The 13,197-nt window shown below is 39.1% G+C and overlaps 1 protein-coding gene across 2 annotated transcripts in view; it reads left to right on the plus strand.

Moving 5' to 3' along the window:
* The first annotated feature begins 368 nt into the window (after window positions 1-368).
* The window catches only part of plpp1a (phospholipid phosphatase 1a), a 42,233-nt gene continuing 29,404 nt past the window's right edge, over window positions 369-13,197 (plus strand). The window contains exons 1-2 of one of the 2 annotated variants that reach the window (XM_022663063.2): window positions 370-866; window positions 9,949-10,103. In XM_022663063.2, coding sequence (XP_022518784.2) covers window positions 809-866; window positions 9,949-10,103 — 213 coding nt within the window. In that variant the 5' untranslated portion in view covers window positions 370-808. Of the gene's footprint in view, window positions 867-9,948; window positions 10,104-13,197 lie in introns of both variants that reach the window. The other variant, XM_022663064.2, reaches the window with a different exon arrangement.

Below are 13,197 nucleotides of genomic sequence, written 5' to 3' on the forward strand. Positions count from 1 at the left end.
ATCTTCAACCTTAAAAGACTGTAATGCAGGCAAAAAAACAACGTTTATTTTATATTCTTTACTATCAGGGGTATTTTAGTGAAAATATCCATTTTCTCTCTTTTTGTTTTTTACATCTGTAGTTTTTTATTTGAAAGCTCTCCCTGCTGTTAACGGTGCGCAGCCACCACCAAAACTACAACTCCCATAATGCATCATCGTGAGTCAAGCGGTCGCGAACATTAAAAACTATTTTTCAATAATTATACATATAAGAAATACATATATTAATATTACAATCTGACAATCGTTTATATAATAATAAATAATACATTTAATTTAATTATAACACAGTGGGCGGGGCGACCGACGTCAGAGGTGGGGCGGGACCAGGGTCACGTGGCTGGCCGCAGTGTGTTGATCGAGCCGGGCTGGGCTCAGGTGGTGCAGTGCTGGCTGTACTGGAGATACGGGTTTGTGCTGCTGGTTCTCCGGGTTTAGAGTTGGGAGATGATCAGCGGATCTTCGGGATTCACCTCTCACCGCCCACTCGCGCTGACCGTCACTGTCCCGGTCATCTCCCGCCGCCATTACTCCGCTCTGACCCGGACGGCGCGCGCAGCTATATTTACATACAGCCTGTCTGTCTGACTGACTGACTGTCTGTCTGTCTGCCTGTGTGGAAGGGGTTAATTTTTGTTATTCTGGGGTTATGCCAGGAACTCATCCAAAACCCAAAATAACAGCCTGTTTTTAGCTAGAACCCCCATCCCTGCTCCAGCCTGTGTTAGCCAGAACCTGATTTTATCTAGAACCCCAGCTCTCCAGGATGTTTGACACCAAAGGAATCCCCTTCGTGCTGCTGGACCTCGCCTGCCTCGTGCTAGGTAGGTTCTGTGTTGTGTTGGTTTGAGTTGAGTTGACGTGAATGGGATTGAAGTGAATAAATTGAGTTGAGGTGCTTTGACTTGACTTGAGTTGAGCTGACTTGACTATACTTAAGTAACAATCGACTTGCTCTGAATTAAGGCTAACTTGTGTTGACTTGAGTTAAATTAACTTCAGTTTACTTGAGTTGAGCTGACTTAAATAGACATGAGTTGCCTTGATTTAAGTTGAGCTGAATTGACTTGACTTGAGTTATCTTGACTTGAGTTGGATGAACATGTCTTGACTTTACTTAAGTTGGGCTAAATAACTTCAGTTGTCTTGACTTAATTTGACTTGAGTCGAGCAGACTTGATCTGAGTTGAGCTGACTTGAATTGACATGAGTTGTGTTTAGTTGAGTTAAGCTGATTTAACTTGACTTTTGTTGACTTCACTTGAGTTAAATGGACATTTGTTGACTTGACTTGAGTTGGGCTGAATTGACTTGACTTGTTGACTTGACTTGCCTTGCATCATTTGCTGGTTTTGCATTTTATTGTTTTTGAGTTTGAGTTTGAGTTACTGTGTTACATATGCATGGAATTATCACTTCATATTAATGCATTAATGCTGCATTGTGTCTTTTGAGTTGTTTCTGAATTATGGAGGGACATGTGAGTGTTCATTCTAATGTTTTAATTTTGTAACAGGTTTGGCCCCCTAGATTTAATCAACTCTTTCATAATAACAAAACCAGAGTTAAAGCTGTAACTGACTTTGTTGATAGAGTATAACAGATTGAGACAGTAGAAATATCTGTTTTTTTTAAACACTTTGCGGCATTATAAACTGTGTAGTCCCTCGTTGGCCATGTGTGTCTGAGGTTTTAATATTTTTTAGAGAGAGAAATTACACTGATAAATCTCCATTCAGAAAACTGTGTCAGACGCGTATTTCACTGGATTAAATTGCTTAAACCAGTAGTAACAGGTTAAATATTCATTATTCATCACTTTAGTTATATACTGATCATGTCATATGGTACATGATCTCTTTCATATTGTGGCTGATATAACTTGTATTGTAGATTGTATGGAGATCACATGGTGTAGAGATCTGTGTGTTAAATATATAATTATAGAAGACTGAGTCATGTTCTTTATATGAGCGTCTGACTTTACACACTAATTGTTTATTTCTATTTCTAGTGTAAGGCTGGACAACCGTTCAGTTAGATGGATGGGTGGTTTACTGAGTGGTTAAATGGTTGGAGGATTAGATAGTTGGTTGATTGGTTTGTTAAATTAGTTGATTGATTGATTGATTGATTGCTTGATTAATTGGGTGGTTTACTGGTAGGTTGGTTTTGTGAATGAATTGGATGGATGGTTGCTTGGTTGTATGATTTTATTGGTTGGGTGTTTAAGTGTTGGTTTATTGAATTAATTGTTGATAAGTTGGATGGGTAGTTCATTGGGTGGTTCACTAAATGGTTGATTGAGTGGATGATTAGATAGTTGGTTGATTAGTTGTTTGGATGGTTGGATGATTAGATGGTTGTTTGGTTGGTTGGTTGGATGATTGGGTGCTTGGTTAGTTGGTTGGTTTGTTAGTTGTTTGGGTTGATTGGGTGGTTGGTTAGTTGGTTGTATGATTTAGTGGTTGTATGATTGGAAAGTTTATTGGGTGGATGGTTGCTTGCTTGGATAAATTAATTATCAGTTGCTTAGGTAATCGGTTGCTTAATTGGATGATTTGGATAGTTGGTTGATTGGTTGGGTGGATGATTGATTAGTTGGATGATTGGGGTTTTAACCCCAATTGGTTGGGTAATTGGTTGCTTGGTTAGATTGTTTATTTTACAGCAGAACCTGAGAAAAAACTCTTCATTAAAATGACTATTGTCAGGGCTCTACACCTACCTATTAGTTTTACTAAAGATCTCACTGACAACATTTTAAAGATTTATGATGGGGCACCTTGTAAGTTCCACCCTGAGCTAATATTATCTTTACAGACCCATTATTGTTATCAGAAGCAGCTGCAGACCATCAGCACTCCCCAGTCTGTATACCACCCTGAGCACACAAGGACCTGGTTTCAGCACAAAGCTCGTATCTCCGTATCTTCAGTGTAGAATCGTGCTCTGAGAGTTTCCTCAGACAGATTACTGCAGCTCAGGTCTGATAACGCAGTAATACTCTGGTCTTCAGGGTCAGTAATATCTCGGTAATATCTGCTTTCAGCACCTCTAAACTGTCAGAGAACCGGGTTCTCCAGGTGGCAGGTGGCGTGATGAGCGGCGTTGGCGATGAGTAGATGATTCACTCGGGTGGAGAGAGAGCAATTAGGACTGTCTGAGTCATGTTCCTCACAGCACCATCTGACTTTATTCCATTATTATTCATTCAGTCAGGAGATTTTCCTAATCTGTGATGGATATTCTGATGGATTGAGAAGATTGGTGATAGTAGATTAGTTTGGATGGGTGGTTGGGTAATTTGGCTGCTTGAGTGGTTGTTTGTGTATTGGATGGGGGATTTAATTGGGTGGTTATTTGGTAAGATGATTAGATGGGTCTTTGGTTCTTTGGATAAGTGATTGGTTGTTGACTGGGTGGATGGATGATAAATTAGGTTGATGATCTGTTGGTTAGTTGTTTGGATAGATAGACAGGTCAGTAGTTGATTGGATTTGTTGGTGGGTATTCAGTTTTTGTGTATGAAAATGATTGGCTGGATAGTTGATTGGTTGGTCTGATGATTGGTTGCCATCTGGTTGTATAACTGTTTAGTTGGTTTGGTTGATTGGTTATTTCTTTAATTATTGGTTTCTTTGGGTGGATAGATAATGAATTGTTTGGACGGATGATTCATTGTTTGGTTAGATGGATGGTTGGTTTAGTGGTTGTTTGTTTGAGTGGTTGTTTGGTTATTTGGTTGATTGGTTGTTTGGTTATTGATTACCTATTTGGTTGGTTGATTGTTTTTGATTGGTTATTTGGTTTAGTGGTTGATTTGTCGTTTGGTTAATTGGTTGGATGATGAGCTTTATGTGCTGTCTATCTGATGAGGAGTAAGATTGGGGGTCTGGTAGATGTTGTAAGGGTTAGGGTATAGTATTTATAGTATGTAGTTTAGTATTCAAGTGTGTTTGCAGCTGCAACTGCAGCTGCTTTGTATATTCTACCTCTTCTAATTTGAGTATGAACCAGTTTATCAGCTGCTGGGTGATGACTGATCCCCCGGCAGATGTTCTGTATTAATATTGTGTCGGTCTGATTTACTGACACTGTGTGTGTGTGTGTGTGTGTGTGTGTGGATAGCGGTTAAGTAGCTCATTTCTCTGAATGGTCAATGCTGAGTGGTATTCCTGGACGCTGCCTGGCGCCCCGTTTATTGATTAGGATGTTTTTATCTGTTTCAATGTTCTTGTACTTAATGAATCTTTGTGGGTAGTCATGCCAGACTGTCATGGAGTGACTCAGAGTTGATTTATCATCTTCAGTAGCAAGCCTTGGTGGAAACAACCAGCGAATCTACACCAAGATCAACATCCAGAAGGTCTGGTATCATGGTGTTGGGAGGTGTAATTTGGTATGATGAAGCCAGATCTTCATCTTTATTCTTAATTACAGGAACTTTAACAGCCCCACATTACTGAGGTTAATGAGGTCCTGCAACCAGTGATTCTACCTTTACACTGAACAATCCGGTCTCTATTCGTCCAGCAGGACGATGCTCGTCCACACACTGCTGCTGCTGAGTCTCAAGAGCTTTGACTCTTGAATACCCTGCAGATACTAAACCATGTCCATCTGCTGCATCTCCAGATCTATCCCTGATTATAGAAAATGTGCGGGATGTTATTCTATTGGATGCTCTATTTACACTCCTATACCCTTACCACACAATCTGCTGCAGGAACTGTGTGAGATTACTGGAGCTATTATGAGATGGATTATCACATGAGGAACATTAGGAACCTCTACAACTTTCTACATGATGAGACGTCTGGCATGTTGCAGAGTTATACATGTATTACACACTATTTCTGTATATTAGTCTAAATTTATAATGATTTATTGTTCCTTCTGAATAGAATTACAATCCCACATTTCCCTCTGGGTGCAGCCATTGTTTTTGATTAGTGTGTGTGTGTGTGTGTGTGTGGAGGCTGTTAATCTGCTGGTTGACTTCACAATAGGGCTACAATGGTCCATGGAGCACACAACATCACCACCCCCCTCCATTCAGTCACACTAAAGCACCAGGCTGGCACCACTCCATAAGAGTGTGTGTGTGTGTGTGTTCGTTCATGCATGTGTGTGTCACATGCTCTCAGTGTCAGTAACAGACCAATACTCTGTTCTTTTCTAGGCAAGAAACATAAGACTAGTGTGTGTGTAGTGTGTGTGTGCGCGTGTATAGTGTGTGAGTGTGTGTGTGCACTGCATGTTTAATTTTTTAACACTGAGATCAAAACCATGTGCTCGACTCCTGAGATTAAGATCAGGGTAAAGGTTAGAAATCTCTTATAATATATGGATAATAGAGACCGACCGATATGGGTTTTTCTAAGGCCGATGCCGATACCGATCATTAGTGGTCAGAGTCAGCCGATGGCCGATGTGACCTGCCGATTTTTAGGGCCGATATGCTATCGTATTATATTTATTTGGCATGCTTAAAATCATACTAGTAAGAGGAGGAACAACAGTTGTAAACTTCACACAATTTATTGAAAATAAGGTTAGCATTTTATAGTGACTTTAATGTTACTATATCACTATATGTTAATAAAAAAAATATTAATTTTATTTAGATTGTATTATCCATAACATTTTATTTTATTCATTATATAACATATGTTCTATATACACTATCTATTCATGTTTATAGTAGAAATATTATGTTGGCTATTATATAAAATTTACTGTAGGGGCCTACTAATTAACAAATGTATGACTTGTTGCAGTCTGTTAGTCTATTAATTATTCATTTTAATATGTTTAACAGAGTGCAAGAAGACTTCCATAATGTGACAACTTTAGATAGTTACTCCAAAACGTACTGGAGGTTCGGTGCGTGAGCGGAAAATGAGTTGAGAAAGCTGAAGAGCGCGGACTTTATAGGTTCAGGATAAAATGAGCTTTTATCAGAAAAGTCTGGAGGGGGTTCTAAAGTAGAACCCGACAAAACAGAAAATTCTGCTCATCGTTTCATTTAATATCTAACAGCGCAAACCGCTTTAAACGGGTGAGTTTTACAGCAGAACAGCAGGAGGCGGCATGATTTAATGTCTGTTTGTAGTGAAGGAAAAATAGATGTTTTATTTTAACTCCATTATTTTAGAAACTATTTGTTTTATTAATTCGTTTACAATAAAGCTTATTTATATACAGTGTTGGGAGTTACGGCGTTAAAACTAACGGCGTTACTAACGCCGTTACTTTTTTTCAGTAACGAGTAATCTAACTAATTACTATGACTGTAACTACGCCGTTACCATTTCCGACACCCCGTTACTGCACGTTACTTTAGCAGCTCTATGAACTTTTTTTTTTTATTTCGCTTTGCCCTGGTTAACCCCTCCTCTGTCCGGTGAACTTGAGCTTCTGGCCGCTGTGCCTGTGGTTTGGCATGGTGACGTGAGGCACAATTGTGACGATTTGCGTGCTCTAATCAATTCAGTGATTGCCGTGGACAACCCAAGTTCCGAATTAAGGACGTTAAGCTCTTTTTAGCTGCTCCGGTTTTTGTGGTGCTGCTGCTTTCTATTTTAGAGCTTAGATTCTCTGCCCGAATCCCACCTGACCTGAGGACCGACCCGAAATCAGGCTCCTATTTTTATTTTATATAAAGCTCTGGTGTGATAATCACAATGTTGCTAAGTAACCAATTATTATTGTTCACTAAAGCGAACGAAATAGCGAAAATTGAAAGTGAAAAACATTTGTGTTAACTGAATCTAATAAAAACGGTAATTAAAAGGAAAAACATAACTATCTCGAACTGTATTTTGTGTTTATAAAACTAACTAAAACGAACTGAAATTACTGATAGAATACCCTCATTTTTGTGTTTAATTTATTTATAAGCGCTGTTGTACAGCGGAGTTGTACAGCGGGAGTTGTTGTGCCGAGCGCGCGGCACTCGTGGTCCGTTAGTTCTTGTGTAAAGCGCTCGCGCTAGCAAGCCCACCCTAAAATGAACAGAAAAAATAAAAACAAAATAAAATTAAACTATAATAAAAATGAAAACTGTAATTACGTAGCTCTGGGCGCACGTGAACGCCTCCGCGTTTGACTTGCAGCATTGTGTGTAGCTGTTCTTAAAAATCATTTAAATTAAATAATAGTTCTATGCTTCTATGTTACAGTGTTAATTAACATAATTCTGATTATATTTCGCTCATTCAATCAGCCCGAAAACAGACAGTTTATGGGGCGGATCGGGTCAGGCTCATAATGACAGTTTATGGTTCGGGCTTGGGCAGAATGTGCACGGGCTCCGGCTGGGTCGGATTTTTTGGGCAGGATCTAAGCTCTATTCTCTTTTGGTGAAGCTGTTATATTAATACCATTTTAACGGGCATTAAATTGTTGTTTTTGTCCATTTTGTCCATTTTGTTTTATATATACATATTTCTTTTGAGTGTGGCTTGGTTTGTTAAATTTCATCCCCAGGCGCGTTTTTCCGCTTTTTTCAGTATTACAAGTTTTAGTAATTTTCTTTGGTTGTGTGGAGAATTTCGTTTTATTTTTTTGAAATTCGTTAGATTATATTTTTGTCAACATTTTGGGTTTATTTTCGTTTGTTATTTTTTGTTATTTTTCTAATAATAATAGTAAATGCATAATTGATTTCCTTTTTTTTTGACGGGCGAATAATAAAAAGTAACGCGATAGTTACTTTTACTGGTAACTAATTACTTTTATAGTGGAGTAACTCCGTTAGTAACTCAGTTACTTTTTTGGAGAAGTAACCAGTAACTATAACTAATTACTTTTTCAAAGTAACGTGCCCAACACTGTTTATATATAAGGAGAAGTACAGTCCTCTAATAATCCTGACTAACCAGTAATTATTATTTCAGTGCAGCTGATGCTGCCAATATCCTTAAACAGTTTTAGTCCTGCCCTTTTTCATTTCGTCTAAAAATAATTTAAATACTGAAAATATCAAGTGTTAATTTGATTTTATTTACTTAGATTTTCGTTTCTGAAGAAGAGACGTCAGTTATTTTATACTAGAGCTTATAGATAGGGCTTGCCTTGCATAGTCAGGGCTCATTCCAAATGCACTCCTGCCATCAACGCTAAGCATAGTTTCGTTTGGAGAGAAATGCTACAACACCGATGCAGTTGAAATTCTATTCTTTTTCAGTAAATGAAGCAACATCACAGATTACTAATCATGAGAGAAAATATAGACTTTGGGACACTGGATTGTAAAAATGGATGCCTTACCCGTTGAAAGTCTTGCTCACTCTTGAAACCTTGCGCTGCATTCCAAGTAGCTGCCCGCAGATGTGCCGGATTAAAATCGGCGCGGCCAAATAAGAAAATCGGCCGATGCCGATTGATAAAAAAATAACAAAAATCGGCCGATTAAATCGGCTGGCCGATCGATCGGTCGGCCTCTAATGGATAAGCAGTATATAGTGCATATGGTTCTATATGGTAACTATTAGTGGATTTAGTGCAGATTATAATACACTGAATTATGTATAATATCCAGTTATCATAATCAGAAATACTTAATTATTAATTTCCTTTCCAGTAACAGGAGTCATTATGGGCATTACACACACACACACACACACAATTTACTGTCACAAAGACACACATTTAATACACACTACACATGCGTACAAACACAATACACAAACACTTGGTACACACACGCAGTTTACACAAACTCAGTGCACGCACACGCTCAATACACACTCACACACACCTAATACACATTCACACACACACTTGAAACACACACACACTGATTCTGCGGTTCACAGTGTACACACTCACATGTTAGACTTCAACCTGTCGATCTCGTGAAGCTACATACAGATAACACACTGATGACACACTATACACACACACTATATACACACACTATACACACACTACACACACACACACATACATTTCTGTGGTTGAGTGAGGAGTGTGTGGTGTGTGTCTGAGGTCATGTGTTATCGAGCTGGCAGGAATAAAGTCGCCTCATAAGCGTTTCCTCAAATAAAATCACTGTTACTCTCTGAGTGTGTGATAAGAACTGTGTGTTCACGCTCAGGAGGGAGGGGAGGGGGGAGGGGAGGGGAGGGGGGGGGGGGGGGTCACTTTTTAGTAAAATCCAGCCAATTTTCTTCTGTTACTTTACTTTTCTGTTGTTTCACTGGATTAAAGGAGGCAATGCCTCAAACATCCAGCTCTGGAAAAAAATAAGAGACCACTTCAGTTTCTGACTCAGTTTCTCTGATTTTGCTATTTATAGGTAGTTGTATGAGTAAAATGAACATTGTTGTCTTACTTTATAAACAATGGACAACTTTTCTCCCAAATTCCAAATACAAATGTTGTCATTTAGAGCATTTATTTGCAGAAAATGAGAAATGGCTGAAATATGAAGCAGTTCGGTTTGTTTTGATGGCTTGTGATCATCCGTCTTCCTCTTGATTATATTCCAGAGGTTTTCAATTTAGTAAAATCAAAGAAACTCATCTTTAAGTGGTCTCTTTATTTATTTATTTATTTATTTATTTATTTTATATATATACAGAGCTTTATATCAATCCATCCTAACAGTCAACTTATGACCTCAGATACCGTTTACCAGCCAAAACATGTCGTTAGTTCAGAAAGGAAGATGCTAGGCTAATGTTGCTAACAGACACTGCAGAACTTGGACTGTCGGCAAATCTGATCTCTCTTCAAACACTGATGGTATCTGGTATCTCTGTGGTAATCTGACGGTACGCTGTGTGACATCACGTGTGTCACTGTGATGTCAGGTGTTTCGGCAGTGCTGCGGGTTGAAGCACAGCTCTGATGGGAGATGATTAACCCTTTCCTAACCTTCTTCTTGGTCCACAGCGGGTCTTCCTCTGGCGGCGTTTAACCTGGCTAAGATAAAGCCGTATCGGAGGGGCTTTTTCTGTAACGATGAGAGCATCGGTTACCCCTTTCACTCCAGCACCGTCACCTCCACCACCCTCTACACCGTCGGCTTCACACTGCCCATCTGCAGTGTAAGTACTCGCTAACTCAGGGGACAGGGTGTCCACTCTGGGATCAGGGTGTCCACTCGGGGATCAGGGTGTCCACTCGGGGATCAGGGTGTCCACTGATGCTTAGTGTCTCCTCAGGGGTCCGGGTGTCCACTTAAGCTTAAGAGGGTCTCCTTAGGGTTTTTGGTGTCCACTCAGGGGTCAGGGTGTCCACTCGGGCTTAATGTCTACTCAGGGGTCCATAGTGTCCACTCAGGGGTCCAGGTGTCCACTCAGGCTGAAAATGTCCACTCAGCGGTCTGGGTGTCCACTGAGGCTAAAATGTTTACTCAGAGGTCAGGGTGTCCACTCAGAGGTCAGGGTGTCCACTCAGAGGTCACAGTGTCCACTCAGGGACCAGGGTGTCCATTCAGGGGCCTGGATGTCCACTCAGGGGTCTGGGTGTCCACTTACGTTTAGAGTGTCTCCTCAGGGGGTTTGGTGTCCACTCAGGTTTAATGTCTACTCAGTGGTCCATAGTGTCCACTCACGGGTCCATAGTGTCCACTCAGGGATCCAGGGTGTCCACTCAGGAGTTCAGGGTATCCCCTTGGGCCTAAATTGTCCACTCAGGGGTCAGGGTGTCCACTCACTTACGCTTAGAGTGTCCACTCAGGAGTCAGGGTGTCTAATCAGGAGTCCGGGTGTCCACTCACGGGTCCATAGTGTCCACTCAAGGTTTCAGGGTGTCCACTCAGGTGTCCACTAAGGAATCGGGTTTCCCATTTACACTAAGAGTGTCCACTCAGAACCTAGAGTATCCATTCGGGTTTAAAGTGTCCACTCAGAGGTCCGGGTGTTCACTCTGGTTTAAAGTGTCCACTCGGGCTTAGTGTCGTTTCAAGGGTCAGGGTGTCCATTTGGGTTTAAAGTGTCCACTCAGGGGTCAATGTGTCCACTCAGTTTTTCTCCAGTCAGTAATGATCACTGTGACCCAAACACCTTCCAAAACCTTCAGAACTCTGACTCTTTAAAGACTGACCAATAAGATGCTTTGAGTCTCTGAGTCTCTGGTTGGAAGCTCTGGATCCTGCTTTGCAAATTAGGATGTAAAATTAGTAAAAGTAGGTAGCACAGCTTAAAGTCAGAGTTTAGCCACGTTTACACTGACATCCTCCTGTTCATCATCCATCATAGTGTTTATTAGAGCTGGGCGATATGGCTCTAAAATAATATCACAATATTTCAGGGTATTTTTGCGATATCGAAATTCTTGGCAATTTTTTTTAAAGAATATATTACTGCAACAAAATAAACAATAAAGTTTTATAAATCTAAATAATGTGTGTTGTAAACAATTTGCAAACAGTAGTAATCAAGACCATGATGTTGAATAGAATAAAAGAAAAAAAAAATACAACAAAAGTAACAGAAATCTGCTACAAAAAAGTGTAGCATATTTAGAGCATGCATATAAACTACAAACAAACATTTAAAACTAAATACAGTAAATATTATTTTAAAAAGTATTATGATGTCACAATATTTTGGAAAAAAATATTTAATGTATTTACTTTTAAATGTTTTTTATCATGTGAGAGTTTTTGGTGATATTATTGCCTATGATATGATATTTTCCAAAAAAAAAAATTCTGTTTTAGAAAATGGAGTGTATTGGGATGAAGTGCTACAGACTAGTAGCTCTCCAGCCCAGAGTGTTGTTGAACCCAATTGCACAGAACAGTTAATCTCAAAGCAGGTAAACCCAAGAAAAAAGGAAAAAAATAAAAATAAACACGCCGCTCCTCACGCAGGATCCAACCTGTGTCGTCAGAGTCACGGCCCAATACACTACCACTGCCCCGGATAGTGAATTGGGACAGGGCCGGGAAAAAACTCCTTCCTTACTGTTTAGCTTCTTTAGTTTTAAACTGGAGCTAAAATGCTAATGTAGCTCACCAGCAGTAAAAGCTGGTACCCCATCAGTTAGCATGCTCCTCTCTCTCTCCTGATGGATGTTTTTGTGGTTTCTGGCGCTGTATGAATCACTGTTATCTCTAAACACGGACTAAAGTACATTATCTGACAGCTAAAAATACAGTATCAGCATCACAGAGGCCATGTTTACAGATAACAGTGAATCACTTAGCTCTAGAAAACACGTAAACAAGATAATTATTGCTTAATCATAGGACTTGTATATCTGATCATCTAGAATTGTGTTCTATTTCTCTGGATTTAAAAAACAAAAAGGCATAAATTACATAATTAATATTCATTAAACAAGATCATGTCTGTTTTTTTATATCTTTAGAATTATATAGGCTTATTTTAAAGCATGTTAAAGACTAATATATCTAAATTGATTTCATTCTGATTGGTTGCCCTTTATTATGCCTTATTCTAAAAGCAGTTCAGGCCGACACACTCCTTATAACATTGATATATTGTATGTTAGGAGCTATATAAAGTTTATAGAGTGAACACACAGAAATATAGTCCTTGTCAAAAGTTTGAACACACCCTAAATCCAGTGTTTGTTTTTTACAACAAATAGTTAAACAAACCAATTCTTCAAAGTAGCACATCTTGCTTAGATTATCAGTTTACACATCTCTGCTGGATTTTCACAGTCAGCTTCATAAAGTCGAGTCACCTGGATTTCATGCTTTCAGTTAACAGCTGTGCTGAACTCATTAAGAGTTAATTACTTACTTTACTGAATTTCTTGTCTCTTAATAAAGTGTTTGAGAGCATCAGTTGTAAAGTAGTGAAGAGGTAGAGTTAGAGGTATACAGTGAATAGCTCTATTTGAGTAATGTTCTAATCTAAGTAAAGAAAAAAAAATACTTTGAGAAGAAAAATGAAGGTAAATCGATCTCATTTCAAAAACTTTAAGAAAGAAAGTGTAATCAAGTGGTCACCGCAAAGATCATCAAAAACATTTTGATGATGGAACTGACACTCATCAGGACCACACCAGGAAAGGATGGAAGAGCAAGATTTTCCTCTGTTGTACAGGATAAGTTCATCAGAGTTACCAGCCTCACAAACCACAAGTTAACAAACAGATCTTCAGATAAGAGAATCTAAATGCTTCACAGAGTATTTTGGTTTGTTTAATATTTTTAAGTTA

Source organism: Astyanax mexicanus, chromosome 20, assembly GCF_023375975.1.
Source record: "Astyanax mexicanus isolate ESR-SI-001 chromosome 20, AstMex3_surface, whole genome shotgun sequence".
NCBI classification, from domain to species: Eukaryota; Metazoa; Chordata; class Actinopteri; order Characiformes; family Acestrorhamphidae; genus Astyanax; species Astyanax mexicanus.